The sequence below is a fragment of the Triturus cristatus genome, chromosome 2_1 (assembly GCF_964204655.1).
Source record: "Triturus cristatus chromosome 2_1, aTriCri1.1, whole genome shotgun sequence".
Classification (NCBI taxonomy): Eukaryota; Metazoa; Chordata; class Amphibia; order Caudata; family Salamandridae; genus Triturus; species Triturus cristatus.
Genome location: NC_140581.1, coordinates 220117580 through 220144897, shown reverse-complemented (window position 1 = coordinate 220144897; position 27318 = coordinate 220117580). Strand labels below are relative to the sequence as shown.

At 44.7% G+C, this 27318-nt stretch overlaps 1 protein-coding gene across 4 annotated transcripts in view; it reads right to left on the bottom strand.

Moving 5' to 3' along the window:
- The window catches only part of WDR7 (WD repeat domain 7), a 1596127-nt gene that overhangs the window by 476985 nt on the left and 1091824 nt on the right, over window positions 1-27318 (bottom strand). For all 4 annotated transcript variants that reach the window (XM_085630124.1, XM_085630134.1, XM_085630121.1 and 1 more), the window contains one exon: window positions 2639-2825. In XM_085630124.1, the coding sequence (XP_085486250.1) occupies window positions 2639-2825 (187 nt within the window). The remainder of the gene's footprint in view (window positions 1-2638; window positions 2826-27318) is intronic.

Here is a 27318-nt window from a genome sequence, read left to right as displayed (position 1 = left end):
CTGCCGCCATCAACGACGTAGGTGCCGACTCCGTGTCCTGAAGGCACCGCAGATGGCGCCGCCGCAATGCCACACCGCAACCCTGGTCTCACCGACGACGCCACCTGATGCCGCCACCGAGCCGCTGCTTGCACCGCGACCTGTGGGCACCGTCTCACTTCACGCCATCGCCCTGGTATTCCCGACGATGCCGCTCCACACCGACATTGACGCTGCTGCTTGCACTGTGGTTCGCGGGCATCGCTCGTAAATTACACGACGCACCGCCCTTATCCCGCACCGCAGCCTTGGCCTACCGATGCCGGTGCCATCGATTCCAGTTCATCAGCCAAACAACAGCGCTTCAGCAACAATGACGACGCTGCTTGCACCATGACCTGCCAGCACCCTGAAGAGCACTGCATCACTTCGCAATGCAGTCCTGGTCTCATCGATGCGGCATGACGATAGTCACTGTGCCGCCGCCTGCTCCGCGACCTAAGGGCAAAGCACACCGCATCGCTGCACTTCGCACCGCGGCACCCAACACCTGCTGAAGCCGGCGCTCCCGACTTCAACGTGAGGAGTTCAATCTGCAACGAGTGTGACTTCCAGGGTCCGACGACTCCTGCACCGACCTCCGGAATAGACGCCTGCGGACGCCGTGTTTTCAGAGCTCACCGAGAGGTCACCGACACAAATATGTATTGTTACAACGCGTGGTGTTACCACGAGGTAGGTAACAACGCGGTCGTTACACCAACCGCGTTGTTACCACGCATGGCTTTACATCGCAAGTCGTTTCTACGACTTGCGCTAGATGGCGCGCTGGATTTAGGAATATTGTAAATTACTATTTCTACTCCAGTTAGCGCAACAGCAGGAAATGTGTTGGATTTAAAATCCAACACATTCCCTGGTGTTGCACGCCACCTAGCGCAAGTCGTAGAAACGACTTGCGATGTAAAGCCACGCGTGGCAACAACGCGGTCGTAGTAATGACCGCGTTGTTACCTACCTGCGTAGTAACACCCGCGTTGAAACCGCTGTTTCCCCACTGACACCCTGCATTTCTAAAGATACTGTTTTGCGGGTCTTCCCGTCACCGTTGCCGGCCCACGACGCTGCAGTCAGCCAGAACTGTTCAGATTTGTAGTTCACAACACTGTGATAGCCCCAGACAGAGCTATCGACTTCAAGGAACTGTATTTCAAGTTTATTTTGATAACTGAAGATTTCTAAATACTGTATTGTGGATCTTTATTGTTTTTGGTCTTGTCTTAAGTATATATAAACATTGGATATTTTCTAAACTGGTGTGGTATCCTTTTGTAGTGCTTACACTGTATTACCGTTGGTTATATGCAAATGCTTTACACACTGCCTCTAAGATAAGCCTGACTGCTCGTGCCAAGCTACCAAGGGGGTGAGCAGGGGTTATTTTAGGAGTGTAACTCCCTTATCCTGACTAGAAGGAAGGGTCTCTACTTGAACAAAGGTGCAAACACTTGCCAACTAGAGACCCCCATTTCATACACATGCAAAGAGACAAAAAGGCAAGACAGAACATTTTATGTTGTGCAGTACATTACGATCTGTTTCATCGAAGCTTCACGCTTTTGAATTATATAATGTTACTATATTTCTCTTTGTGATCTTCACAAAAGCCCACTTAGCAGTGCAGAATAAGTCTACCATAATGAAGTCATCTTCAAATGATGCAAACACCATGGTAACTACAGAAGTTTGAATAGAGGTCTAAATGCTTGAATACTTAATAAATAAATAAATAAATAAAAACAAGTACAACTTTGCAAAACAATTTACCATAACTTTCTGTTCATATAATTTCGTGCTGCTTTTATATCTTGTTTAAAACAACAGAGCATATAATTCTCTGCAATATGCAGCTAGTAATTTAGGGCTAGATTCACAAACACATTTGCATCCTTTAATGTATGTTTACAGACAAACCTTCCGTCATTTAGACCTTTATTTAAGTAAATTATATAAACGTTTCTGACAGGGATAAATGATGTTACTACTGGGATTACGTTGCAGTGTGTGGAGAAATCCACAATAGTAAATCCTATTCAAGGAGTAAGACCGGAGGAAGGAGGAACAAGGTATAGTTTATTTACCTTGTAATTATATTAACACCCCCAAATATGTACCTTTGTGAGCATTCACAAATTGAAACATGACCCCCTCCCAGCATAGAAAGGATCATACATTCACTCCAGCCAAGAGCAATGGGAAAGGATCACCCCTGAGAGCAGTAAGAAAGAGAAATCTGGTTTGCACATCCGACTGCCCTTGTTCAGTATGTGGAATTCCAAAAAGGGGGAAAAGTTAGTCTAAAAAAGTTTCACGACTAGTGCATTATTACGTCTGTAATAGTGCTCCTGGCTTGGTTTCCAAGTGTACTATTACAGTTGTTTTATGAATTACAAAAAGTTTCAAAGTTCGATCAGGTGGAGTCATAAAACTCTCCCCTTACTTTCAAACTGTTGTTTAGAAATCTTGCCCTCTGTGTTAAAGTAGTGCTATTAGAATAGTATGAGTCAACCTATTCACATTATTTATGTCCCGGTGATGGAACTACCAACCTCCTGAAACGTGTCACAAAGACCCCAGAACAAGCAGTAGTTTTACATACTTGGAAAGCTGCTTCTCAGCATCCGCACACAGTTCCAACAGCCCCATCAGCACAGCAGACACATCCATATAAGGTTCCCATACAGTAAATCCTCGTCCAATCAGATCAATAGCAGTCCTGCGGATTGTGCTGTGCGAAGGAAGTTTGGCGCTTGGAGGCTGCAGCAGAAGAAATGTCAACGCCTTACCTGTAATGGAAGCACATTCAATTACCGTCCGTACAAAACACCACGCTTGGTTTGAGACAGTGTGAGCCAATGTTTGTTTGCTTTGACTATAGTGTTTTAAAATACAAATACAATTTTTTTTGTATGACATTTTATTGCTTTTATTGGTTAACACCATAAAGAATGCAAAGGTTGAGCTTCAGCCATGTGGACCGCAGTAGAAAACAATGGACAAAGCAAGCAGATTACAGAACATTTCGCATAGGTGCTTCAAAGACAGTGTTTCATAGTCGCTGAGGCGGAGACACAATATGCTGTGACATGTGAGCACATCATCAGCATCTCAATGCAGACACCTCAGATTCGATCAAACTTCCGTGGAACCCCTCTCGCCTGAAGTACCACATTTGGAGGGCGGCACAGGAAGGGATCCATGCCCCAGATCCCCTCAGGTATAGCTGGTGCCTGCTCATCCCTCCAGTGCCTGGCCATGTCTTGTCTGGCTTCCAAGTATGCTGTTGCCAGTAGGGCCCGGACCGCCCTGGACTTCCTCACAGAGTCCATTATCCCCAATAAGGCTATACAAATGCAACTTTAATCAAATATTGAGGATGGCGTGAAAGGAACAGACTACACTCATAACTTGGGTAAGTGCCAGTTCTTACCAGTGTTTTCCTAAGGGATCCAATGGCATGTACTATATGTACTACACCAAAACCCAAAAACATCAAAACCTCAGGATAACATCTGCATTTTTTTTGTTTACCTGTACCTCTCTATGGAGAAAATCCCTCTAGTTGAGGGGAAATAAATGCTAAACTACAATTGGAGAAGTGGTAATGGGTGGCTGAACTGCTTCAAAGAAAAACACCGTTTTGAATCAGGGAGCAACCTACAAAGCGAAAGAGGCAAATAAGGGGGAGGAAGGTGATTGGAATGTTGCTAAAATGGATAAAACAGAGCAGGATGAAAATAAATATTTTAGAAAGTAATGTTTACTTTTCTGTGAAATAGTTCATAGCCAGATTCAGAAAATAAATACATTTGTTTGCTGGTTGAGAAACCGAGGGGTAGTCTAGTCCTGCTTAATATCTACAGCATCAAAGAAACACAAAGCTACAAAAAGTGATAAATTATGACACAAATAAAAAAAAAAAGGAACTAAAATAATAAAACCTTAAAGCACCTTAGAAAGAAAACCCTATTCCATTACAAGCAATAGAAACAATTACCCTACCTCATCAAAGACAAACAAAAGATGATGTGGATAATTGGGACCATTATGAGGATCTATAGCAGTGGTACTAATAGTACGGCCCGCGAGTTGCCAGTGGCCCGGCAGGCCTTGATTGGCGGCCCACTGACCTTGCCTTGCCGCTTCTACGTTTCCAGATAGGCCGGCAGCAAACACAGAAGATGACTACAGGAGCATACGGAGTGAATATGTATTAAATAGGTATTCACTATGTATCCTCCTGCGGCCATCTTCTGTGTTTACTGCCGGCCTCTGTGACATCAGGGCACCATCGGAAAGCTTCCCAACAGGCCCTTTAAAAGTCAGCTGTAAGCGCTTTCACAGCTGACTTTTAAAGGGTCTTTTGGGAAGCTTCCTGTTAGGACAGAGACAGAGAAAGATAGAGACAAAGACAGACAGAGACAGAGATACAGACAGAGACAGATAGAGATAGAGACAGATAGATATAGAGACAAAGAGTGAGAGACAGACAGAGACAGACACAGAGAGAGACAGAGACTGATAGAGACAGATTGATACAGAAAGACAGAAACAGATAGAGACAAACATAGATAGATACAGAAATAGAGAACGAGACAAAGAGAGACAACAGATTGAGACAGATATAGAGACAGGGACTGATAGAGATAGACAGAAACAGATACAGAAACAGAGAGAGACAGAGAGAGACAGACAGAGACTGAGAGAGACAGACAGACAGAGCGAGACAGAGAGAGACAGACAGATAGATAGACAGATAGATGTTTGTATACTGGGTCTGGTGGCTCAATGGACTAATGCCTCCTCTGCAGGGGCTTGTGTTAAACCTCATGGTCACTGTTGTTTTTTTTTGTTGCTCTAGCACCCCCCACTGACCGCGCCCCCACAGGAGCGGCCCTCGGCCACAAACCACACTGCAAATTTGGCCCCCCGAGAGAAAGTTTGTGAGTACCCATGATCTATTGGTTAAAGAGAAGTGAGCTTCGGATAAAATGTAAATATTTAATTTAGACATAGATTTATATTTATATTTGTTTTGTTTTGTCATGTTATATTAACTCAAAAGTGGAATAGAAGAAATATTTCAGCTGCAAAGGCAAAACCTTTCTTACAAAGCTACGGCCATGCATGCCAAGATGGCAGTCGTCTGATCCCTAAGTTCCACGCGGTTTTTTTCGTATCACTGCCCAGCAGCACCGAGAGCAGCGACCCTGGACTGCCAGAGTACTGAGAAGCCATGGTGTGAGGTGAGGGAGCCAGGCGACTCCTGCTGCCTCGTTCTGCAGTAAAGAGCCCCCCATTTAAGACGGCAGCGCAGCAGATTTGAGGCTTCAAACATGAACAGTGGCTGCCAATTACAGTGCAAGGCCTGAGGCCACGGTGGGGGCAGTATCGGATCCCTCGAATCGGGGGTACAGCAGCAGATGGAGGCGAAGCAGCTCTGATGATGCACTCAGTGCTTAATTTGTAAAATATGAAGTCCAGGTGCTCAAACATTTGTTGGTGACCACACCCACTTGCCCCTGGCTCCACCCACTTCCTCCACTGGCTCCACACACATCCTCTACTGGCTCCACCCACATCCACAACTGGCAGGCTGAAAGCCAGATGTAATATCCGTTCTGAAATTCAGCAAGGAAGTCTTCCTCAAGTAAGGTTTTAATAGGAGGTTCCCCCGCCCTGCGAAAATTTTGAAAAAGATTAAATCAAAAGTGCATGTAAATTAGAATTTTGGAATGAATTAGCTAAAATGACTAATGTATTGAAAAGAGACACATCTGGAATTCTCTAAGCTCATTGTGTACATGTAAGAATCTGTTAAAGATGACTGATTATTCAGGTAGTCTCTGTTGCTAGGGAACAAATAGAAGTGAGTGCAACATTAACACCTAATGGCCATTCAATATTGTCAAACTGGTCTGCGCCTCTAGAGAGTACTGCAACCAAGCGGTTGTAGTTTGTCAACCACTTCTGGGGAAGGTTATATAAGCACAAACGGAAGCATCTACAGAATGTCAATGTAATCATTGTACAGATATCGCAACAAGAAATAAGTGTGTTGGCAACATTAAACTGGATACACTTGGCACTGCATGGATCTTCCCTCCCTGCTGACTAAAACCCCCCAAAAAACACAAGTCCAAGTTTCTACATGCCTCGTGCCAATTCAGACTGACACATGCAGTATTGGCCACAAGATTGATCCCTCTGCAAATCATCAAAGGAAGATCCTAATTGCCAAATTGTTGTCTGATTATTTTCTTAGGCTTGTCTTGAACCCAGGAACATTTATTGGCAGACCGGCCATGATAGGTGGCTTTGGCAGGAGGGTGCAAAATATTTCAAGGAACGATTTGCATCACAGAGCTTCACATTGTGCTTTTGGCTCTTCTTAAAACAAATAAAGTCAAAGCCAATAGTCTGGCTTTCATAGAGTAGAGCGAACACACGCATGTTCAAATGCTACAGTGGTGGTAATGATGACAATAGTAATAGTAGTGATAAGGGGAGTAGGGAGGTTGGTGGTGATGGAGGAGGCATGGTGATAATGGTCATGTTTGTAATAATGGTGGTAGTGATGGTGGTAGTGACTATGGCTCACTGAAATTGTGACACAATCATTTGAAAAAAGCTACTGCAATAAAACAAATACTGAAAATAATCCCTTCTTCTATAGACCGCATGTGTGAGCTAAATAACTGAGTGAGTGATGACAGTGTATTTTCAGATGAAAAATAATCCCTCATGCTTGGCAATCCACTCTATAGGAAGTGGAATCATACGCCAAGCAGGCAACTGCAAGAGGTGTGAGAGAAATTCTCATCTGGGCGTAGCAACACCCCATTGATTGCATATTTTAAAGAACTAAAGAATATGTCTGCAAATAGCAGCACTGTCAAGCCAGGCCAAAAATCCTAGAAAAAGGCTAGTTTGTCAAAACAGGAAATTTGTGCATGGACCATCCAAAGGGCAATGGTGTGTGCGTTTCGATGGAAGCAGGGAAGGAAAAATATCTCAACTCAGAGTGGTTTGCTTAAAATGATTGTTCACTTACTTATAAAGGACAGATGTGGGGAAATTGACTAGCCGACAAGAAAATCAGGAAGTTACCTGACAGAATTATGCCTTAAAAAGGTACATACTGCAACACAGAAAAGAGGACAACAACGTCAGGCTCAGCTTGACATCTTCATGAGCCTGTCGCATCTACTGCATTGTCACCTCTCACATCACTGGCCTCTCAGGAGATGTTGCGATTTCCATATAAGGTAATTTTTGGTAAAGTGCCAGATAAGAAAGAGAGTTAGTGCAAACCTTTTCCAAAGACATGTCTTGGTCTGTCAAAGATGTTGTCCATGTGACGGACAATAAATACTTCCAAAAATGCTTGACTCTTCATTAGTTTCTGAGGGCTATTGAAAAGTCCTTCAAGTTCTACCACAGAACGCAATTGTACCTGAATATATTTTGGTGGTTGAATCTATTCCTAGCTCTCTTAACTCCTGCTGCTCCACTGCCACCTCCTCAGAGCTGGATTGGAATATAAAATAGGCCCTGGAAGGCACAAAATTAAAAGTGACCCACATTAGCAAATCAGGCCAGTTATGAATGTGTACAGACATGCTGTGTAAGTGTTTGCAAGGTATGCAAGCATGCATCCATTTGTGCTTGCTGCAAGCAGTGTTTGTGTAAAAACTGGCCCACCAAACCGTAAAACAGGCCCATAAACCGATAAAAAAACAGCCCATTCACAGAGAGACCAGCCTTTCAGGAACTGCCAGATTTCGCTGTAGGCCAGTCCACCCCTGAACCTCTTACACAGACAGCAGTGCAGACTGTTATCCTGCTCAGGTTCCTCTTGATGCCATGTAGAAAGCTGCAGTTGGTAATTGTATATTGAGTATCCTCAATGGCCTTTTCTTTGTACACCAACCACTGGGGCTCTTGGTTTTTGCACATTCATACACACTAATGTGTTGAGGGTACCCAGGTTGCTGCTAAAAATGTTATTAGTAGATAACATCATGCGCCTCAAATAGTGCCTATTTTATATAGAGAGAAATGAAAGCCACTGCATTCTCTGTAAGTGAATCTAAAAATACAGAATTCTTTCTCCCTACTTCCTACTCCCACTAATGCCAGGGAAGGTGCACTCAAGGTGACAGAGCAGTAGTTTGTTTACTCACTGTCACATGGCAACACCCTCACTAACCTATGGTGACGCTTTCCACTGCCCATTACATAGGTGGCAGTTGATGGCAGAGTAGAAAGAAATCAATCTGCTAGCCTAGGAAAATATAGCTTCAGTCCTGTCCACTGAGCCTATAAAAAGCTAACAGTGGCTTTGTTTTGTTGATATAAAAGGCTAATGTCTTCTATCACACTTTACATTAAACCTTAAGTGCAGCTAACTCCGGCCAATTCCAGCTCTATCTCCGGTGAAAAATAAAATCAAAATACATTCTGAAATCAACCAATCACCACATAGTAGTAGGGGGTTTAATGCATTGATGTATGACAAAGACAATGTTCAACTAAACAGTCACAACAAACCAACAATACGCAGAGAAACATGTAGCACAGCTGATCTCAGGTTTCCACTAAAATTACAATATGTATCCAAATTGTAATGTTCATACACTGTCTAGACCCCTATAAAGTAAGATCATCGGCAAGACAGCTTACCAAACCTGCCGGCTGGGGTGTGGAATTTAAAAAAGGTTACACACGCTGCCTCGGCTGCCGCAGCGCAGACCAACAGTCAGAACCAAATCCAGCCCAATCAGTGGCGCACCTACCTGCACTAATGACTGAATGGCAGGCATGGAATTATTATCGGCTAAGCACTGAAGCACTTTTCATCTGGGAGAGTGGAGACAGAATGTATTTTGACACACGTTGTGTACTGCAGTCGTTAACGTAAGTTGCCACTCAGGTCTAGACCCGGCCCTGTTAAATAAGTGCTTAGCACCTGCAAGCACCGGCACAAATCAAGCACTGGATGCACTGCCCCTGCGTAACAAAGTCAAGGTTACATTATTTATTAAATGGAAAATGTAATTTCTCTCCCTTTTGCCTCTGAAATAGTATTTGAATAGAAGGCTCATGAACGAGTAAAATTGGTAGTGCCCAACAGGGGGTGGTAAGGGTAAAGCACTAAAACATACTACAGAAAAGAGTTTCTGGGGGGGACGTTCGGCCATAAAAGTGATTATCCCCTATGCTATAATCGAACAGAATGGAAAGAATGTACAGAACACTCATCTGCAGGTATGCACATTCATTAATGAAATATTTTTGAATAAAACAATTTTTTTGTCCTTACATGGTTAATTGGGCATTGAGAAATACACATTAAAAATAGGATTTAAGAGGAACAGACGTTAGAGGATCAACAGCGGTGTTTGAGTAACTTTCAGTACAACAGTATGTATTAAGTCTGTTACGTTAATAACAAAGAACATCAGAAAAGCATTTGTGTAATGGTAATTGCTACTTGTATGCAATTTTCTAACTCCAAAATGCAATAAACCCCTTTCCAGGGACACCATCTAAGCCTTCGCATTGAGAATTGGAAGGACAGCAATTTGAATGTCTCCTGTTGATAAAGAGTTTCAAACGGGAGCGGTACAAAATGGGTTTGAGGCTCCCATCCTGTTTGGGAACCAAGAAGCAAAATCACATGCCCCTCTCCTCAAAGGGCATTGTTACTATGGCCCTTTTAGCAACAAGGTGAAATACTCCCCCCTACACGATTGAGACAAGTGTCATATAGCAGTTCCTTACAAAAGGGGGGAGGGAGGGTTGGGTGTACAAGACAGAAAGGAAAGAGCATAGTCCATGCAGATAAGCTGGAGCATCATGAGATTCGTCATGATTGCCTCACAACTGGTGAAGAAATTAAAGACACCACCAAAAGCTGGTGATGGTGGGAGGAGAAATTAAAGTGGTTTTGAAAAAACAGATCTGGCAGAAGTGGTAGGGGACTGATGCTGCTGCGGTGGGTTTCATTTAGGTCCGCCTCTTCCACCAATATACTAATAGAACTGCAGTGGGATCTGGACTGGCTGAGAATGTTGCCGTTGCTTGAAGGGCTGGTCCATGAATAAACCCAGAAAACAATGATATTGCTGGTAGAAATGTTTAAAAGGGGACACAAGGCCCAGTAAATTGTTCTTAAATTGTTGAAGGGAGAAGTAAACCTTCTCAGCATTAAAGAGCATGCTCATTTGTGCCACCTGGACATCTCCAAGCAACTCTTTGGAAACCATCCAAGCATGCCTGCAGAGAGACTGCCAAAGCCATGGATTCGTCCATAACGTAAGAAGAATCCAGGCTGCATTTTATAATTTGTCCCTCACCAACTCATAGATTGGCATTTTCATGAATGATTACTATGGCTATCTCTGCTAATCCCCACAATGCATGGGATATACATATTCAAGAAGCATGTGGGCAGGGCCAGTATGCCTGACGTGAATACTGTTGGCTCATAGGGACAGGTTGTTTGAAGTGCCAGTGTGGACAATCAGTCAGGACGTCTGATGTTTAGCTCAATAGATGATGTTTGAATCTCCAAGCCTCTGGAGCAGAGTGCATTTATAAGAACTTCGAATAGTAAGCTGTGGGCCTGTGACGCTGTGTTATCTGCCTGTGAACTACTGGGCCAAACACGGGTCTCTCTCAAGGTAGTAAATGCAGATTTGAATAACTCTTCGTTCAGTAGCAAAAGAGAACCAGGACCACCGAAGATGGCTGGTGGGTTATCAGTCAAAATGTTGGATTTAGACTATGCAGTCAGTAGGGTCAATTAAAGTGTTCTCCCTGTCTGGCACAGTATATAAATGAATATACTTCCTTGCAGGAATGACCTGAGCAGTACGAAATCTTTCCATCTGTTGATGTATCAAGACAATTAGCATTTTGGAGGTGTAGGTGAAGTCCAGCCTCCCTCTGAAAAAGAGGGAAGAGGTTGCTTCGTGCATCCATAATCTCGGTTAAGCATGTCTAAGGCATCAGCATCTGAGTGAAAGAACTCTTCCATTCAAGTGAGCAGAGGTGGAGGAACATCAAAATACTGTGGGGACGTTTAGGGCCTGGAATAGAGTAAAGATTCTGGAGCTGATGGATGTTCTTGGTACTAATTTGCCTAGTCTGTTGGGATAAGTTAATAGAGATGCTTTAGTAATCAATCAATGGTTACAGGCGGCAGAGGATCAGCTGGCCCTAGTAAAAATTTGCATCAAACAAAGGCAAGCGGCATGGAATCTGTGGTTCTCTGCCACACTCGCTGAGGAGAAAAACGTTGTAAAAAACCGGAAAGGGTATGGTGGAGAAATTAACCCATAGTTGATAAGGAGTTATAAGGAGGCATTAAAGAAATACCATAGCAACTTGAAACAAGGTCAGAGTAGTTATTCCACTATGAAAGTGACTGAGGCCAATAATAAGCCAAGGGTGATATTTAAGATTGTTTCGAACTTTTTGTACCATAAATTGACTGCTCCTACTATTAAAGCCAGTACAGATCTATGCACCAAACCTGGGGATTTTTTGGGTGCCATTAAAGGAACAGACGTTGTCACCGGCTTGTGAACGTCTGCAATTTATCATGATGGAATTAAAAACTTATCTTGAGTTTTAGACAGTAGCAGCTCCTGGAGGGAGTGCTGCGGGGCGGCGGGGGGCAGGGTGGGGTGTAGTAAACTACGGCATACGGCCGAACAGAGGTAAGTACATAAATAAATAAAATTAATTACATTGCGCAAGCTGCGACGCCAAATGGCGATGCAGAGTGCGCAATGTAATTCGTATAATATAATAATGGCTCCCCCACAGCAAAGGAAGCTTTCTCATAGGATCTATACGGGAGCAGTGATGAACTTGATGAAACTAATAATCTGAAATATAATCCAAAAGTTCTGTAATTTGGCCCTGCCGGTTGAAAGGGAGTTGGCCAAGGGAAATTAACTTGCCTCCTCCTCCAGCAGTTGTGGCCAGGAACCTGGGCATTCAATTTGATTGCCAACTTTCTTTTAAGGCTCGGGTATCTTCGGTGGTTAGAGCTTGCTTTGGGATTATGCAAGCTTTAAAAAAAATGTTTATCTACATTCATAGGAGGCTCTGAGATCAGCAATTCATGCCTTGGTCAGTTGTCGACTGGATTAAGCCAATGTGCCTTACCTTGGCCTTCCTCATTATGTCCTCAAGAGCTTACAAGTTGTGCAGAATATGACAGCTTGCCTTCTATTTAACTGTCACAGTGTGCCTCTATTTGCTCCTATCTAGTGGAGTAACACTGTTTGCCATGAAGAAAGAGAAATTTGTTTAATCCTCTCGTTTTAGCCCATCCTGCTTTCTATGGGACGGTCCCACAGTATCTTTCTGACAGGATGCAGCCATACCGTATCTTTCTGATGGGGTGCAGCCACACTGTTTGTCAAAACTCTTTGTTCTACTGATGCCCGTTTAATGGTTGTTGCTCGCTTTAAGCGGTGTATGAGAGTTGGGTCCTTTTTTACTGTTTTGGCGAGGCAGTCCTAAAATCGCCTCCCATTTAACTTCAGGGACACGCAGAATTAATTGTGTTTTCAGAAAATGTTAAAACTGATCAAGCAATCTGGGATCTCTGCTAGTCTGTTTAGCGCCGGAACACTCTCCGAGTTGCTGTGCGTTCTATAAACTGGGTCATTTATTCATTCATTCATTTAGACTCTAGGGAGAGGCACTGCGAGGGGCTGGTCCTTGAAGGAAGCTCAAACTATTTTTCTAGCCACTTAAACAATCTCTGTTGACTTCAACGACTGAGATGACCCTGAGAATGTTTTAGAAGGCAGCATCAGAGACAACATCGTGGACAAACAAGCTAAGCCTTAGTGGGCAAATGCTCCCTCAAAATCAGCACTGATGCTGAAGCCTGTGAAGGTGCACAGTCGGGTGATGTTGGATCGAAATTGCCAAACCAGCAGGCTTAAGACAACCTTTGAGGATTAGCCCAGATGGGTTTGAGGCAGTCCTGAAGATATCAAACATTGCTTGCTAGAAAGCCTTGATCTGGAAGAGGTATGCAGATGGAGCTAGAAAATGCAGTTTAAGTGTTATTTGTGGTCAGTGATCCAAAGATGATGTGGCAGAGACCCTGGGTTGGGTAACAGCATCAGCGAATCTCTGAAAGTTCCCAGGAGTGGGACATTTTCATCGAAGACAAAAGGACTTCTCCTTCCTGTGGTAGTTTTTGTACTTTATTTCCTTTGTGAAGAACCCTCAGAATATCGCTACCTGTCAGAAGAGTTACCTGAAGGAGGAAAGAGGCACAGTTAGGGGTGTTCTTAAGTTCTTGTAACACATTCAACCTGGTCTCCCACTCCCTGATGGCCGTTTGTGCTTGAAGATGCAGAACGTGCAGACCATGGGGTTGTGGTCTGGCCCAGACATCACATACAGATGTAGTGGGGATCCACACAATTTCAACATGGTTTAAACTCCGAGACCCTAGGCGGTAACACAATTAGGCCTAGTTACTGCAGAAAATCGCAAAGAATGTATGTTAATTGACACAAAAGAAGATCTCCAGGCCCACATCGGCAAGGCGTAGAAAAACAGGAACTGATGCCAGTGTGCCAGATGGTAACACATATAGTCTGATCCCAGGGGAAGGGGGCTGCGACTGGAGTCGTATGGCTTCACCTAGTGGAGCTGGAGAACTATTGCTGCTGGGAAATTTTTTCCAGATCAGCAACAAAAGGACATTCATAAAGTGATGAATCAACACCAAAAAGCCAGCTCTAGCAAATGCTCAGATGTTCTAGGTGGCCGAGGAATTAGTTAGTTCCTGGGTACCTTCCACCCTGAGAGCATCGCAGGGCATGTGAAAAGTCAAGGAATCTATAAGACCAAGCTTTTTTGAGAAGGTCAGGTGCGGAAGGCAGTCTCCAATGACAGCTGCAGTATCGGGCATCAGCAAGGTAGGACACAAAGGAGGAGTTCGAGCAGAGGGAGCAATGTCTTCACTTGATACCGAAATCCAAGGAAAAAGGAAAACAAGTGTCCTATTTCGCAAAAATAGATTTGATTTTCACCAAGCTTACAGCAAAAAAGCATCAGGGTTTTTCTGTCACGCCACCCAAGTCAGGCTGAGAGTCATGTAGGAGTCATTTTGCAGACTGGATGAACAAGTTACTTACCTTCGGTAACACTTTTTCTGGTTGATGCAGTATCTGGCTGTGGATTCCTCACCTTTTGAGTTGAATTACCCCTGCGCCAGCATTCTACTGAAGCTTTTTTTCATAGCTCCCCACCATCGACGAGGATGTCACAGTAGCACAGCTCTGCTTGCGACTCCGAATGATGTCATCGGAGCCATAAGAAGACCTCGCCGGCGTGCTGATATCAGTTCCACCCATTTTTTCCATGCATTCGAGGCGAACGGGTGTACCGACAACATTTCGAAAGTATACATAGTATATAAGATATGCACAAATATACACATATTATTCCAAAAAGAAAAGAAACTGGAAATACTAGACATTTCCTAGCAACAAGCTACATATCATTTCAAATGACAATAAAACACCCGCCATGTTATACTCAAAATTCTTTTCGGTATAGGAAGGCAGACAACGGGGAGGCAGGAGGGTCAGTGAGGAATCCACAGGCAGATACTGTATCCACCACAAAAAGCGTTACCGAAGGTAAGTAACTTGATCTTCTGATGGATACATCTACCTGTGGATTCCTCACCTTTTGAATTGAATCCCAAAGCAGTCCCACCCCTAGTGAAGGATGTCTGTCTACCTATACCACAAAAACCTGCAGCACAGAACCTGCAAAATGGCCGTCCCTCCTCATCTTCGAATCCAAGCAGTAATGCTTCGCAAAGGGGTGGAGGGAGGCCCAAGTTGCCGCCTTGCAGATGACTACAACTGGGACACCTCTAGCCAAAGCCGAAGAAGAAGACTTAGCTCTAGTGAAATGAGCGCTTATACCTCCAGGCAGCTCCTTCGCCAAGGCGTAGCAGATCTTGATGCACAAGATGATCCACCTGCAGAGTGTTCGATTGTGGACAGCTTTGCCCTTCATTCTTCCCACATAACCAATGGTTATGTCCATGTAGAAGCTGACCGCCCTCTTAGGGTCCAGGCGGTGAAGTCTCTGCTCCTCCTTGGAAGGGTGAGGGGGAGGATAGAAAATAGGTAGGGTGATTGACTGCCCTAGGTAGAAAGGAGTAACCACCTTAGGCAGGAAAGCAGCTCTGGTCCTGAGAACCACCTTATCTGCATAAATGGTTGTAAAAGGTTTCCACATTTTTTGTAAAGCGCAAACAATCACCCGTAAGGGTCTCTAGGCGCTGGGGGCCGTCGGGAAGATTAAGCAAGCTATTGCCCAGAGTCACATGGTGCTGGACTAATCTGCCACCGGGCTGGGGATCGAACCGTGATCCCCAGATTCCGGAGTCAGTCACCCTGGCCGCGGCGCCACGCCTCTTAGAACTAAGAGCGTGAAGCTCACTTACCCTCCTGGCAGAGGTAATAGCAATGAGACAAATTGTTTTGAACGTAAGAAGCCTCAACGGACAACTATGAAGAGGCTCAAAAGTGGACCCCATCAGGAAAGTAAGAACCAAATTTAAATCCCACTGAGATATAATAAAAGGAGTGGGAGGGAATCTATTAGTGAGGCCCTTAATGAACTTCATGACTATGGGAGACTTAAACAACGATGGCTTGGTCTGGCAAACAAAGAAAGGCTGATAAAGCTGACAAGTAGCCCTTAAAATTTGTCACAGCAGAACCCTGCTGGGCCAAGTAAAGGGAAAAACTAAGAACATCAGATAAATAAGCCTTCAATGGATAGAACTCTCTCCACACCACTTAACCAACCTGGCCCATCTACAGGAATAGACGGATTTGGTAGAGTGTCTTCTGACTGATAACATAACATCTACCACATCTGGCAGGAGAGAGGAAGATCTCAGGTTGCCCCGTTCAATCTCTAAGCATGAAGGTGCAGGCTCTAGAGGTGCGGGTGTAGAACCTGCCCCAGTTAGAGGAGGTCTGCCCTGAGAGGGAGACGGGGCCAAGGGTGTGATGAGAGGTGAAAGAGGTCTGTATACCACACCCTTCTTGACCAATCCGGAGCAACCAATATGACTTGGGTCCAGAATGTGAAAATACGCATCTTGTAAATCAATCAACACCATCCAGTCTTAATGCTGCAGTGCCAGAAGAACCTGAGCTAGGGTCAAAATCTTGAACTTCTCTTGTTTGAGGTAAAAATGCAAGATCCTGAGGTCCAGGATCGGTCTCAATCGCCCGTCCTTTTTGGAGATCAGGAAATACCAGGAGTAGCATCCCTGATCCCTTTCCTGCTCCAGAACCACCTCTATCACACCTTTCTGTAACAAGGACAGGACCTCTTGCTGCAAAAGCAACAGATGGTCCTCCGCACACCAGTCCTAGCGAGAAGGGTAAGGAGGGGAAAACTACTGGAAAGGAAGGGCATACCCATTTTCTACAAGATTCAAAACCTAAAAATTTGATGTAACATATTTACAATTTTGTAGAAAATGTGACACCCGGCCTCGTATGGGTCCAACATGCTTCATGAAGAAGGGATCTAGAGCTGCTTCTCTGCTGACCCAGTGGGGAGGGGGATGACAGAAGAGGAGGAAGAAGAAGAGACCTGTTGGCAAGCGCCCCCCTGCAGACGACCTCTTCCCTTCCCTCTGTAGACTTATACAATGGGTTCTGATGCTGATGCTGTTGCTGCTGTTGCTGCTGCTAACGGCCTCGAAATGGAGCAGCTTTCCCAAATCCATGAAATCTCGTTTTACCAAAAACCCAAGCAGTAGCCCAGCTATCCTTAAAACATTGCAGAGCTGAGTCCGCCTTTACCCCAAAGAGCCTGGAGCCATCAAAGGGAAGATCTAGCAGCGTGGCTTGAACATTCGGAGAAAACCCAGATTCTCTTAACCAGACGTGCCTCCTGGTTGCCACTGAAGAGCCCATCATTCTGGCGACTGAGTCCACCTTATCAAGACCCGACTGGATCACCTGATGGGCCGCTGCTTGCGTATCAGTCAAAACCCCCATAAAGTGACCTCAAACATTCTCAGGCAGATTAGAAGCCACCTCCTTGGCTGTGTCCATCAAAGAATGGATATACCGACCTAAAAGGCATATGGCATTAGTAGATTTCAAAGCCATGCTTGCCAAAGAGAACACCTTCTTAGCCGACTGTTCCAGTTTTTTGAGATCCCTATCCCCCAGGGAGGAGGGGAAGGAGCCTGCCGACTGTTTGGAAGAACATGAAGCTTGACCCACCAAGCTTTCAGGTGATGGATGAGAGGTTAAAAATACTGGATCTCCAGGTGTAGCCTTATAATGTCTTGTCACTGCTCTGGAAACTGCCGGGGCAGTCATTGGCTTCTGACACACCTCCAAAATCGGCTCATTAAGAGCTTTATTGAATGGGAGCAACGGCTCTATCACTGAAGGAGAGTGCAACACCTCAGTCAGAATGATAGACCTGACTTCCACAGTGGGCAACTGCAGATCCAGAAGGTCAGCAGCCTTCCTTATAACTGTGTGATATGAAGTCACCTCCTGAGAAGGCATTGCCTTGGGAGACGAGAGCTCCCACTCCGGAGAAGTGTCCAATCCACTGGCCTCCTGAAGACCTTCAAAGTCATCCACAGACTCAAGAATTTCACCTTATTCAGCCTGCTCCTGCTGCTCCTGGAAATCCTCCTCTTCCAGAAGCCTTTGAGCGTCCGTCCTGGATTGCATCTTTGGAATTGGAGTCAGACGTGGCGCTGGTGACATCGGAGCCGGCGTCAACAAATGTCCCTCAGTAGCAGTCAGCAGTGCTGCACGAAGTTGAGAAGGTGCCGACCCAGAAACCGACGGCACCAGAGACAAGTCCATCCTCCCTCCTGAGACGGGATCGGTGTCAAGAACCTCAGCGTCGGTATAGGCCATGACGGAGTCATCAGCATAATAGGCACGAACGGTGCCTTGGCATAATGCTGGGGGATGCCCAAATTATATGAAAGCGGGCCCACGGGGGCAGCCGTCGCGCCGAATGGGTAAGCCGCCCTGGCACACATGCCAAACATCGCATTCAGAAAAATCGATGCATCTGCACCTGGAGCCGGAAAATGTGGGTACGGATCCAGAGCCGCCTGTTCTGGAACAGCTTAAAGCTGTAAGGCAGATTCCGGCTATGTCGCCAGAGACTCCGGAGCCGGAATCGGTGAAACCGGAGGTGCAGGAGACACTTCCCTTGGCGCCAGAGAATCCCTCAGCGCCGGACAATGCACTGGAGTCACCCAAGGAGAAAGAGAAGGGGAAGGTGAGATGTCATCTTTCCTATGACGCTGCAGGACTGGGGTCGAACTTGATGACTTTTCTTTCGAAGAACAACACTTGGACCCATGATGTCGCTTCTTCTTGTGTTTTTGAATGACCTCGAGGTGTGCAGGGTCGGCAACTTCGACCTCGATTTGGTCCTCTTACGGCCTCTTTTCTCCTTCTTTACCCAGGCCATAAATAACTTTGCCTCCCTTTCCTTAAGAGCCTTTGGATTCATCCGACGACACGACGAGCATCCCTCGACGTCATGTTCCGACAACAGGCACCAAAGGCAATCTTCATGGGGGTCCGTGATGGACACGTGACCCCCACATTCTTTACAAGTTATGAACCCTGACTTTTTCTGCATAGCCATTGCACTGTTACAAATACAGATCGTACTGTAACAATGTTAACCTACAAAAAAACAGAGGAGAGTCCTAGAAAAAATGTTACGTGTCCACGGCGCGGAAAAAAGGGAACTGACGTCAGCACACCGACGAGGTCTTCTTATGGCTCCAATGACGTCATTCGGAGTCGCAAGCGGAGCCGTGCTATTGTAACGTCCTCGTTGACGTGGGAGAGCAATGAAAAAAGCTTCTGTGGAATGCTGGCACAGGGGTAATTCAAAAGGTGAGGAATCCACAGGCGGGTGTATTTATTTATTTATTTATTTATTTAACTTGTATGGCGCGACAGCTACCCAAAAAGGGTTTCCCGGCGCCTGGACGAAGCTACTGAAAGGAAAAAGTTTATTGGTTGAAAAGCCAAGTTTTAAGGGCACAGCGAAAATAGGAATAAGACGGCTCTCTGCGCAAGGCGAGAGGAATCGAGTTCCAGAGAGAGGGACCCAAGACAGAGAAGGATTTACCACCCATTCTTGAGAGTTTGAACCGAGGCACGTCGAATTTTTCAAGTGAGGAGGAGTGGAGAGAGCGAGTTGGAACATACTGACGTACAAGAGTCTGAAGGTAGTCAGGTGCAAGGCCCCACTTGATTTTGTGCATAAAAGAGAGAGCTTTAAATTCAACACGCTTGTCAATACGGAGCCAGTGCAGAGCATGAAGATGGGGGGAGATAGAGGTGCGTCTGGGAACTCCGCATAAGAGTCGAGCAGCGGAGTTTTGCACAAGTTGCAGCCTACGGGATACTGCCTTATTTGCACCTAGAAACAGAACGTTGCCATAGTCCAGGCGGGACGTAATAAGGGCATGGACTACGGTTTTTTGGGTATCTTTAGGCAGCATCCAGATGATTTTACGCAACCACTTCAGAATAGTAAAGCAGGTGGCCGACACTTTAGTGGCGTGATGGTGCATTTTCAAGGAATCATCGATGAAAAATCCTAAATTACGGACATGGTCAACGGGACGGGGGAGAGGACCCAACTCGTTCGGTCAGTGACGAGTACCCCAAAGATCTTTCTGCTTGCCCAGGATAAGTACCTCCGTTTTATTAGCATTAAGTTTTAGATAGTTGTTATTCATCCAAGCAGCAATTTGACGTAGACCCGACTGAAGAACAGAAACAGAGGAGGAAGGATCAGATTTGGAGAGTGAGAAGATGATTTGAGAGTCATCAGCGTAGGTGAATAGAGATAGGCCAGCGTTGACAGCAATGTCCGCCAGAGGCCTAACATATAAATTAAAGAGCAGAGGACTTAAGATGGTGCCCTGAGGGACTCCAAATGGTGATGAGAGAGTGTTAGAACTGTCGGATGCAGAGAACACTTGAAAGGTGCGATCAGTAAGAAAAGAAGATAGCCAGTCCAGAGCTGAACCACATACACCAAAGGATTCCAGAATGTTGATTAGGATAGGGTGAGAGATGGTATCAAAAGCAGCGCATAGGTCTAACAAAATGAGCGCTACTGTCTCACCAGAGTCCAATAGGTGGCGCAGTCATTCAGTCACTCCTAAAAGTGTGGTTTCAGTCGAGAAACCAGCACGGAAGCCAGACTGGGAAAAATGAAGGAGATTATTGGTATCCACAAATTTGACAAAATGAGTGTGGATATGTTTTTCCAGCAGTTTTGAAAAGATTGGAATGAGAGATATGGGACGAAAGTTAGACAAAAGTTTAGGGTCGGCATCGGGCTTTTTTAACAGAGGAACAACCATTGAGTGCTTCCAAATAGAAGGAACAATAGAGGATATAAGGGAAGAATTTAGAGCTTCCATGATCACCTGGAGATGGGCGGGATTGAGTTGTTTCATTATGGAAGCCGGTAAAGGGTCATTAGGAGAACCCGATTTTATGATGCCAAGAGTGGAGATAAAAGTATCCAAATTCAGGGGAGGCCAACAGGAAAGTTTGGGAGAAACACTGAAGTGTTCTTGACAGGTATCGGGCAAAATGGGGGAAGAATTCATGCAATTAAGGGGAGAGTTAGCAATTTCGAAGTGAATGAGTTCAATTTTATCGAAAAAGAATTTAGCCAGATCATCACAAGATTGCTTGTTAAGGGGCAGAGGTTTAGCTATAGTCTGGGCGCCAGCCAGATTTTTCACTAAGCTGAACAAAGTCTTAGGGCGATTAGTGGCAGTATTGATGATGTTACAAGTGTAAGCAGCACGAGAGGATTTACACAGATCATGATAAATTTTGAGAGAGTTTTTGTAGGCTACTTTCAGGTCTGGGGCATAATTTCGCCGCCATTTTCTTTCTAGTGCTTTACATTTGGATTTTTCGATTCTAAGGCTATCAGTAAACCATGGCGCAGGTGGATGGTGGTAAGTTGTTTTTTTTTTAACAGGGGGGAAGCATGATTCAACAGCATGGAACAACCAGTTTTGGATGTTTTCAGCAGAAACAGGTGCCTGCATAGTGGCAGGGGGTGTAGTATCCCTTAGCAGGTTATTCAGAGCATTGATGTCAACTTTTTTCCAGTCCCTACTAAAGAACATGGACTGTGGGAGAACTGGGGGGAGAATATCAGGGGCCTGAATTTGAAATTTCTGTAGGAAGTGATCGGTCCAAAAAACAGGTAGCGCAGGTTCGCACACCATAGATGTGATATTAGAAAAAATAGGATCTAAAAGATGGCCTGCTTTATGAGTGGGACCAGTATTACAAAGAGCCAGATTCACAGCTAAGAGATCAGAGATAAGATGAGAACTGGTAACATTGGCAGTATCTTCCAAATGGAGATTAAAATCGCCAAGTAATGAGAAATTAGAAGAGGTCAGAAGAAGAGAGGAGACCACACTGGGCAGAGAAGCCGACCACAGTGAAGAAGAGCCAGGGGGTCGGTAGAGTAGGAGTCCAGAGAAAGAGAAATTAGGAGTAAGTGTAAGTGTAAAACGTGCGGCTTCACAATTAGGAAGAATGATGGATTCAAAGTTGCATTGAAAAGCATGTTTATAAATGACAGCAATTCCCCCGCCTGGTCCCGTGGTTCGGTCCAATCTCGCAATGGCGTAATTGGACGGTAGAGCAATAGCTAAATCGGGGCCAGAACTGTTGTGAAGCCAAGTCTCGGTTAAGAAAAAAGCATCTGGGGAATCTTCCAAAAGAAGATCAAAAATAAAGCTATTGTGCTTAGGAAGAGAACGACAATTCAGACTCAAAAAACGAAACTTAGGAGCTGTATAAACGGAAGTCATGAATGTAAGGTCGTTAGACTCCAAAGAGTGGGACAGGGCAAAGGAGCAGTGAGCCCCTGAACAAGAGAGGGAGTGAATATTGTCAACAGAAATGCGTTTTTCGCACTAAACGTCACACACAACAGTTTTCTTTGCACATTCAATATAAATGTTGTGTTTTTGGTATCAGCATGGTATCAATCGCCGTTTGTTTTTTCTAGATAATTTCCCCTGAAGAAGGGCCAAGGGCCCCAAATGCATAGGGAATGCTATACCTTTGGACAGCTCTTTCATTGTGATTAAAATTCAATGTGACATTTTCTGAAGGGAATGAATTAAATTCCTTTGATGGTTTACAACTAACCAAGTTTGGATACATCTTCATTATATTTTAAAATCTCACCTTCAGTGAGACTCTATGTTGTGCCCAGGGGGCCGCCGCTTAATTTAAGCGCCGCAACTTCAAGAATTATTTAGAATACTACATATAAAAGACATGACAAAGGGCCGAAGGGATGTGGAAAGTCAGTACGCAAAAAGACAACCTTGTCAAATACTAGACCTTGAAGTATGTGGCTTTTATGCAAAGCAGTGAAAAGAAAATATTTATTTTTGAATTATTTTGACAGCTCGCTATATTGCAGCCTCTGAAAAGTGCTTAACATAGCTGCAGTTAGAAGGGTCAGCAAAAGGAGAACACGGTTAGAGAGATGGGCAATTCTGGCTAAAAATACATAAATACTAGTTAGTGCAAAGCTAATGGCGAAGCACAGATGGCTCTAACCAAGTTATGGCCTTCCTCGCGCCTGAGCGCGGGAGGAAGGACGCAGCAGCGGCGGCCATATTGCATTAGAACCTCTGCAGAGGTCAGAGAGCTCTCCGCCGAGTCTCAGAAGAACGCTCGGGCCGCGTGCATTGGCATTTAACGCATGCCTTGAAGGTCACCGTAAAGGAGACGCGTGCATTTCTCTAAAATAAGGTCATATTTTGCAGCCAGATGTCAAAGCATTTCAGCTTAATGCTTATTCGGGAAAAGCCATCGGAAAGAAATCTTGTATAATCTTCATTTGGAACTGCGTGACAATTAACAAAATAGATATTTCATACGCGATTTTAGAATCACATAAATTACGCTCGCCAGCTAGAGATTATTAGCTGGGTCACTCTTTAAAGCCACAGACGAAATTAAGCTGCATAGTTTATTCTCAAGAGAGACAGTAAAAATGCGGTGCTATTGAACTATTAGAAGGAACCCTGTGGGAAGGAGTTTAGCATAGACCGTCTGCCGGGATATTAATGGGCGCCAGGATACGCATAGGAAATCTCATAACAAAGCAATAAAAGCCTCCAGCAAAAAGGAGACGAACTTGAGGAGTGCCTGGCAAGTCTTTCTTCCATAACATGTCCCGTCCTTCTGGGGCCTCATATGACTCATTTCTGTTGCTATTACAAACGGCTAAACACTGAAATATTAAGCTTGTGCAAACGCAGTGTTCACCTAGATAGCATGCCGAGCTCTGTTCTCCGCTCTCAAGTACAGTTTCTTCACATGCCAGGGATATAAGATTGGATTTAACAAGACCTGATCAGTTTTATGAAAGCTTCAGGCTTTCTCTGTACTGCAACAAAACAGTTGGAGAAGTCATTAAACCTATGCAAAGTCATATATTTCCATTACCAAGATACTACCCTGAACTAAAAATAAAAATCAAACCAAGCGAAAAAAGCAGTCCTTCCACATCCAAAACACAGACACACGAAAAGCAGACACTTTCATGAATCCCAAAATATACAACCTCTTCACATAACCCACAAACATATAAAACCCACAACCCCACTCCACCTCCAGCCTCCATAACACTCAAAATCACCATTCACACACCATCGCAACATATATAGGTAGCATTAAAAGATACTTGGAAACACCTTTCAGACACCAAACATCATCTTAAACTGATCTCTGCACAAAAGGCAAAACCCAAACTTCCAACCCTGAAACACACAGAAACCACTCCTCACTAAACACTGTTGTGCATCAGTAAGAGGCGGCTTAGTAAAAATGTGCACAAGTATTTTTTGGTTTCTCATTTTGCTGCTGGAGAAGCCCTTACTCTATTCCTCCATACTTGATAATCTTTTATTAACCTAAACCAATCACATACTGAAAGAAATATAATTATTTCGAATGGGTAACTACCAAACTCAAGGAATAATCACAACCCTTGTCAGGATTGACCCTCAAAGTAAACTGGTGTAAAATTTAATTAACAAAATAAATGACCAACAAGACAAAAATCCAATGAGGTGAACCGAAGATATTATTTTTTAAAGTTTTAGGTAGAAATAGTACCCAAAAGCACAATGCACCACTAATAATTAATGGCCACAGTATACCCGGACCGAGAAGCCGTTTGAGACTGAACGCAGAGGAGCACTAGTCAGATACAAAACTAGGGTTCGCCCTGGTGTAAGATTTTACCTTCTGACTTGGTCCTTGAAGTCCCAATTTACCTCAGGAGTACACTTCTAAAGCCTCACAGGAGGCACTTGGATAATCACAGGGTGTCAGGCAGAGGACCAACAGCAGGGTCCAGTTCAGGTTCAGTTGACATTGGGCAGCTAGATCCTTCTAGGAAAATGCCTCTTTCAGCTTGTTTTATCCCTGTTGTCTGAACAGGAGGCCTTTGTTATTTACTTTTTGTCCTGTTTTTTTATCCTCTCCTGGGTTGCTTGTTTTCCGGTTCAGAGATGACCTGGCCTGGAAGTTTGGGCTGACTGTTCCCATTGGATCAGGGTCAAGGCTGATTTGCATATGGCAGGGTCCAAGCTGAGGTGGCATGGTGGGCGAAAAATTATGAATTGGGATGCAGCCCAAGCGATCGATTGGCTGAAATGAATTCAAGCATTTCATCCATTACTTTGTGTTTTGATGCCCTGGGTATAAGAGGGAGCAGATCCAGTCCTTTAGGACTCCTCTCAGGTCACAGACAGCAAGGGCAGCCCTCTTCTGATCATCTGCAGGTTCAGGAAGTATTCTGAAGTGGGTGTCTGGAGAAGTTACATCTACACGATAACAAAGGGGATGATGGACGAAGCGTTTGAGCAAATCAAACACTCACCCCCAGATCTGGGTTTAATCCATCATCATTCTTTAGCTCACTCCACCACCCCAGTTCAGACATGGCCATATGCAAATCAGTCTGACCCTGTGCCTCATGGGAACAGTCCAGCCCGAACTGCCAAGCCATGTCTTCCCTGGACCGGAAACAAGCATCCTGGGACTGGTTTCGGGTTTATAACCCTCATCAGCCAGGCTATCTTGAATTCAGTGGCAAAGTGAGCAAGGGACCCACGTCTGGGCATACCATGTCAACTTAGGGTGAACAAAGCGATACCAAAGGGGATGATGGACGAAGCGTTTGAGCAAATCTAACACTCGCCCCCAGTCAACTGATCTGGGTTTAATCCATCATCATTCTTTAGCTCACTCCACCACCCCAGTTCAGACATGGCCATATGCAAATCAGTCTGACCCTGTGCCTCACGGGAACAGTCCAGCCCGAACAGCCAAGCCATGTCTTCCCTGGACCGGAAACGAGCATCCGGGAAACCCCGAGTGGGACAGGTATGCTCAGACGTGAGTCCCGTGCTCTCCATGCCACTGGAATCAAGCTATCCTGGCTGAAGAGGGGTGAAACCCCAAAACCGTTCCTAGGATGCTTGGTTCCAGTCCAGGGAGGACCTGGCTTGGCAGTTCGGGCTGGACTGTTCCCATGAGGCACAGGGTCAAGACTGATTTGCATATGGCTGGGTTCAAACTGGAATGGCATGGTGAGCAAAAAAACGATGGATTTAGGCCCAGAACTCTGTACTGGGGTGAATGTATGATCTTGTTCTGCATTCTGTCCATCAATTGTTGTTTTTGCATTTGTCACCCCGAGTGGGACGGGTATGTTCAGACGTGAGTCCCGTGCTCTGCATGCCACTGGAAACAAGCTATCCTGGCTGAAGAGGGGTGAAACCCCGAAACCGGTCCTAGGATGCTTGGTTCCAGTCCAGGGAGGACCTGGCTTGGCAGTTCGGGCTGGACTGTTCCCATTGGGCACAGGGTCAAGACTGATTTGCATATGGCTGGGTTCAAACTGGAATGGGATGGTGAGCAAAAAAACAATGGATTTAGGCCCAGATCTCTGTACTGGGGTGAATGTATGACATAGTTCTGCATTCTGTCCATCAATTGTTGTTTTTGCAGATGTTACATTTACGCCTGGCACTAGCTGCTGGGTGGGAATGACTCCTGGACTCACCTTAACCAATGGGGTAAATATTCCTGGGGCCAATCCTACCCACTTGAGGATGGTGAAGCTATAAACCACACTAAAATTGGGTTTAAGGGCTGGGGTTGAGTGTGGGCAGTGTACTATGGTAATACTAGTGTCCTCATACATCTATAACACTAAAATCTAGTTTTAGGCAGCGTACTCATACACAATATAACCAGAGACAAAACCTGATAGAACAAAAGCAGAGTCCTTCAGCAACTAGAAAGTGGATCCAACAAGAATTGTCTTTCCATCCAATTCCCTCCCCTTTCAAGAGTTCCCCAAGTGTTATATGAAAACCCAGCAGACCTACCATGCAGGAATTGACACTGTAGTGTCAAAAAGGATGTACACAACCCCCACCCTGCATATTCTGATGGGTTCAGAGGAGTCCTCTCCACCCATTCAGGTCAGGCTACTATTTGCCCCAGTGTGGCATTTCACACCTATTCACAGCTGATTATTGGCTCGGAAAAGGTGAAGAGCCACTGCAAATTAGTCTCCAGGAACTTCAGGCAGAGGAAATGTAACTTTCAAAAAGTTACTTTTCCTTAATATATTCAATAAAAATGTATAATCAACATTAAATTTGATTTTTAATAACTATTCAGAATAGTTGTTTCAATATTTTTCTAGCTGAACCCATACCTGAGATACATTATAAGGATCTTAATCTGTACTCTGATTTTTTGCAAAGAACAGCTAGGCCTTCCACAGTGGAAAAATTGTGTTTGAGTCCTACTCACTGTAAGGATGTGTCACTATTAATATTAATAATATTATTTTTATAATAAATGTCTACATGCCCTACTTTTAATTAACATGCAACCTGCCTTATGGGATACAAGGGCTACGCAGGGGTGAAATAATATTTAAAAGGGAAGTTTTTACCTGTCAAAAGGATTTATTTTGACAGGTTGATTTGCAGTGTTTAAAATTGCCATAATCAGTCTACAATGGCCTGAAGGCATGTTTTCCACTGTAATTATAGTAGATGGCTTAATAGGAGCTGCAGTCCACTAG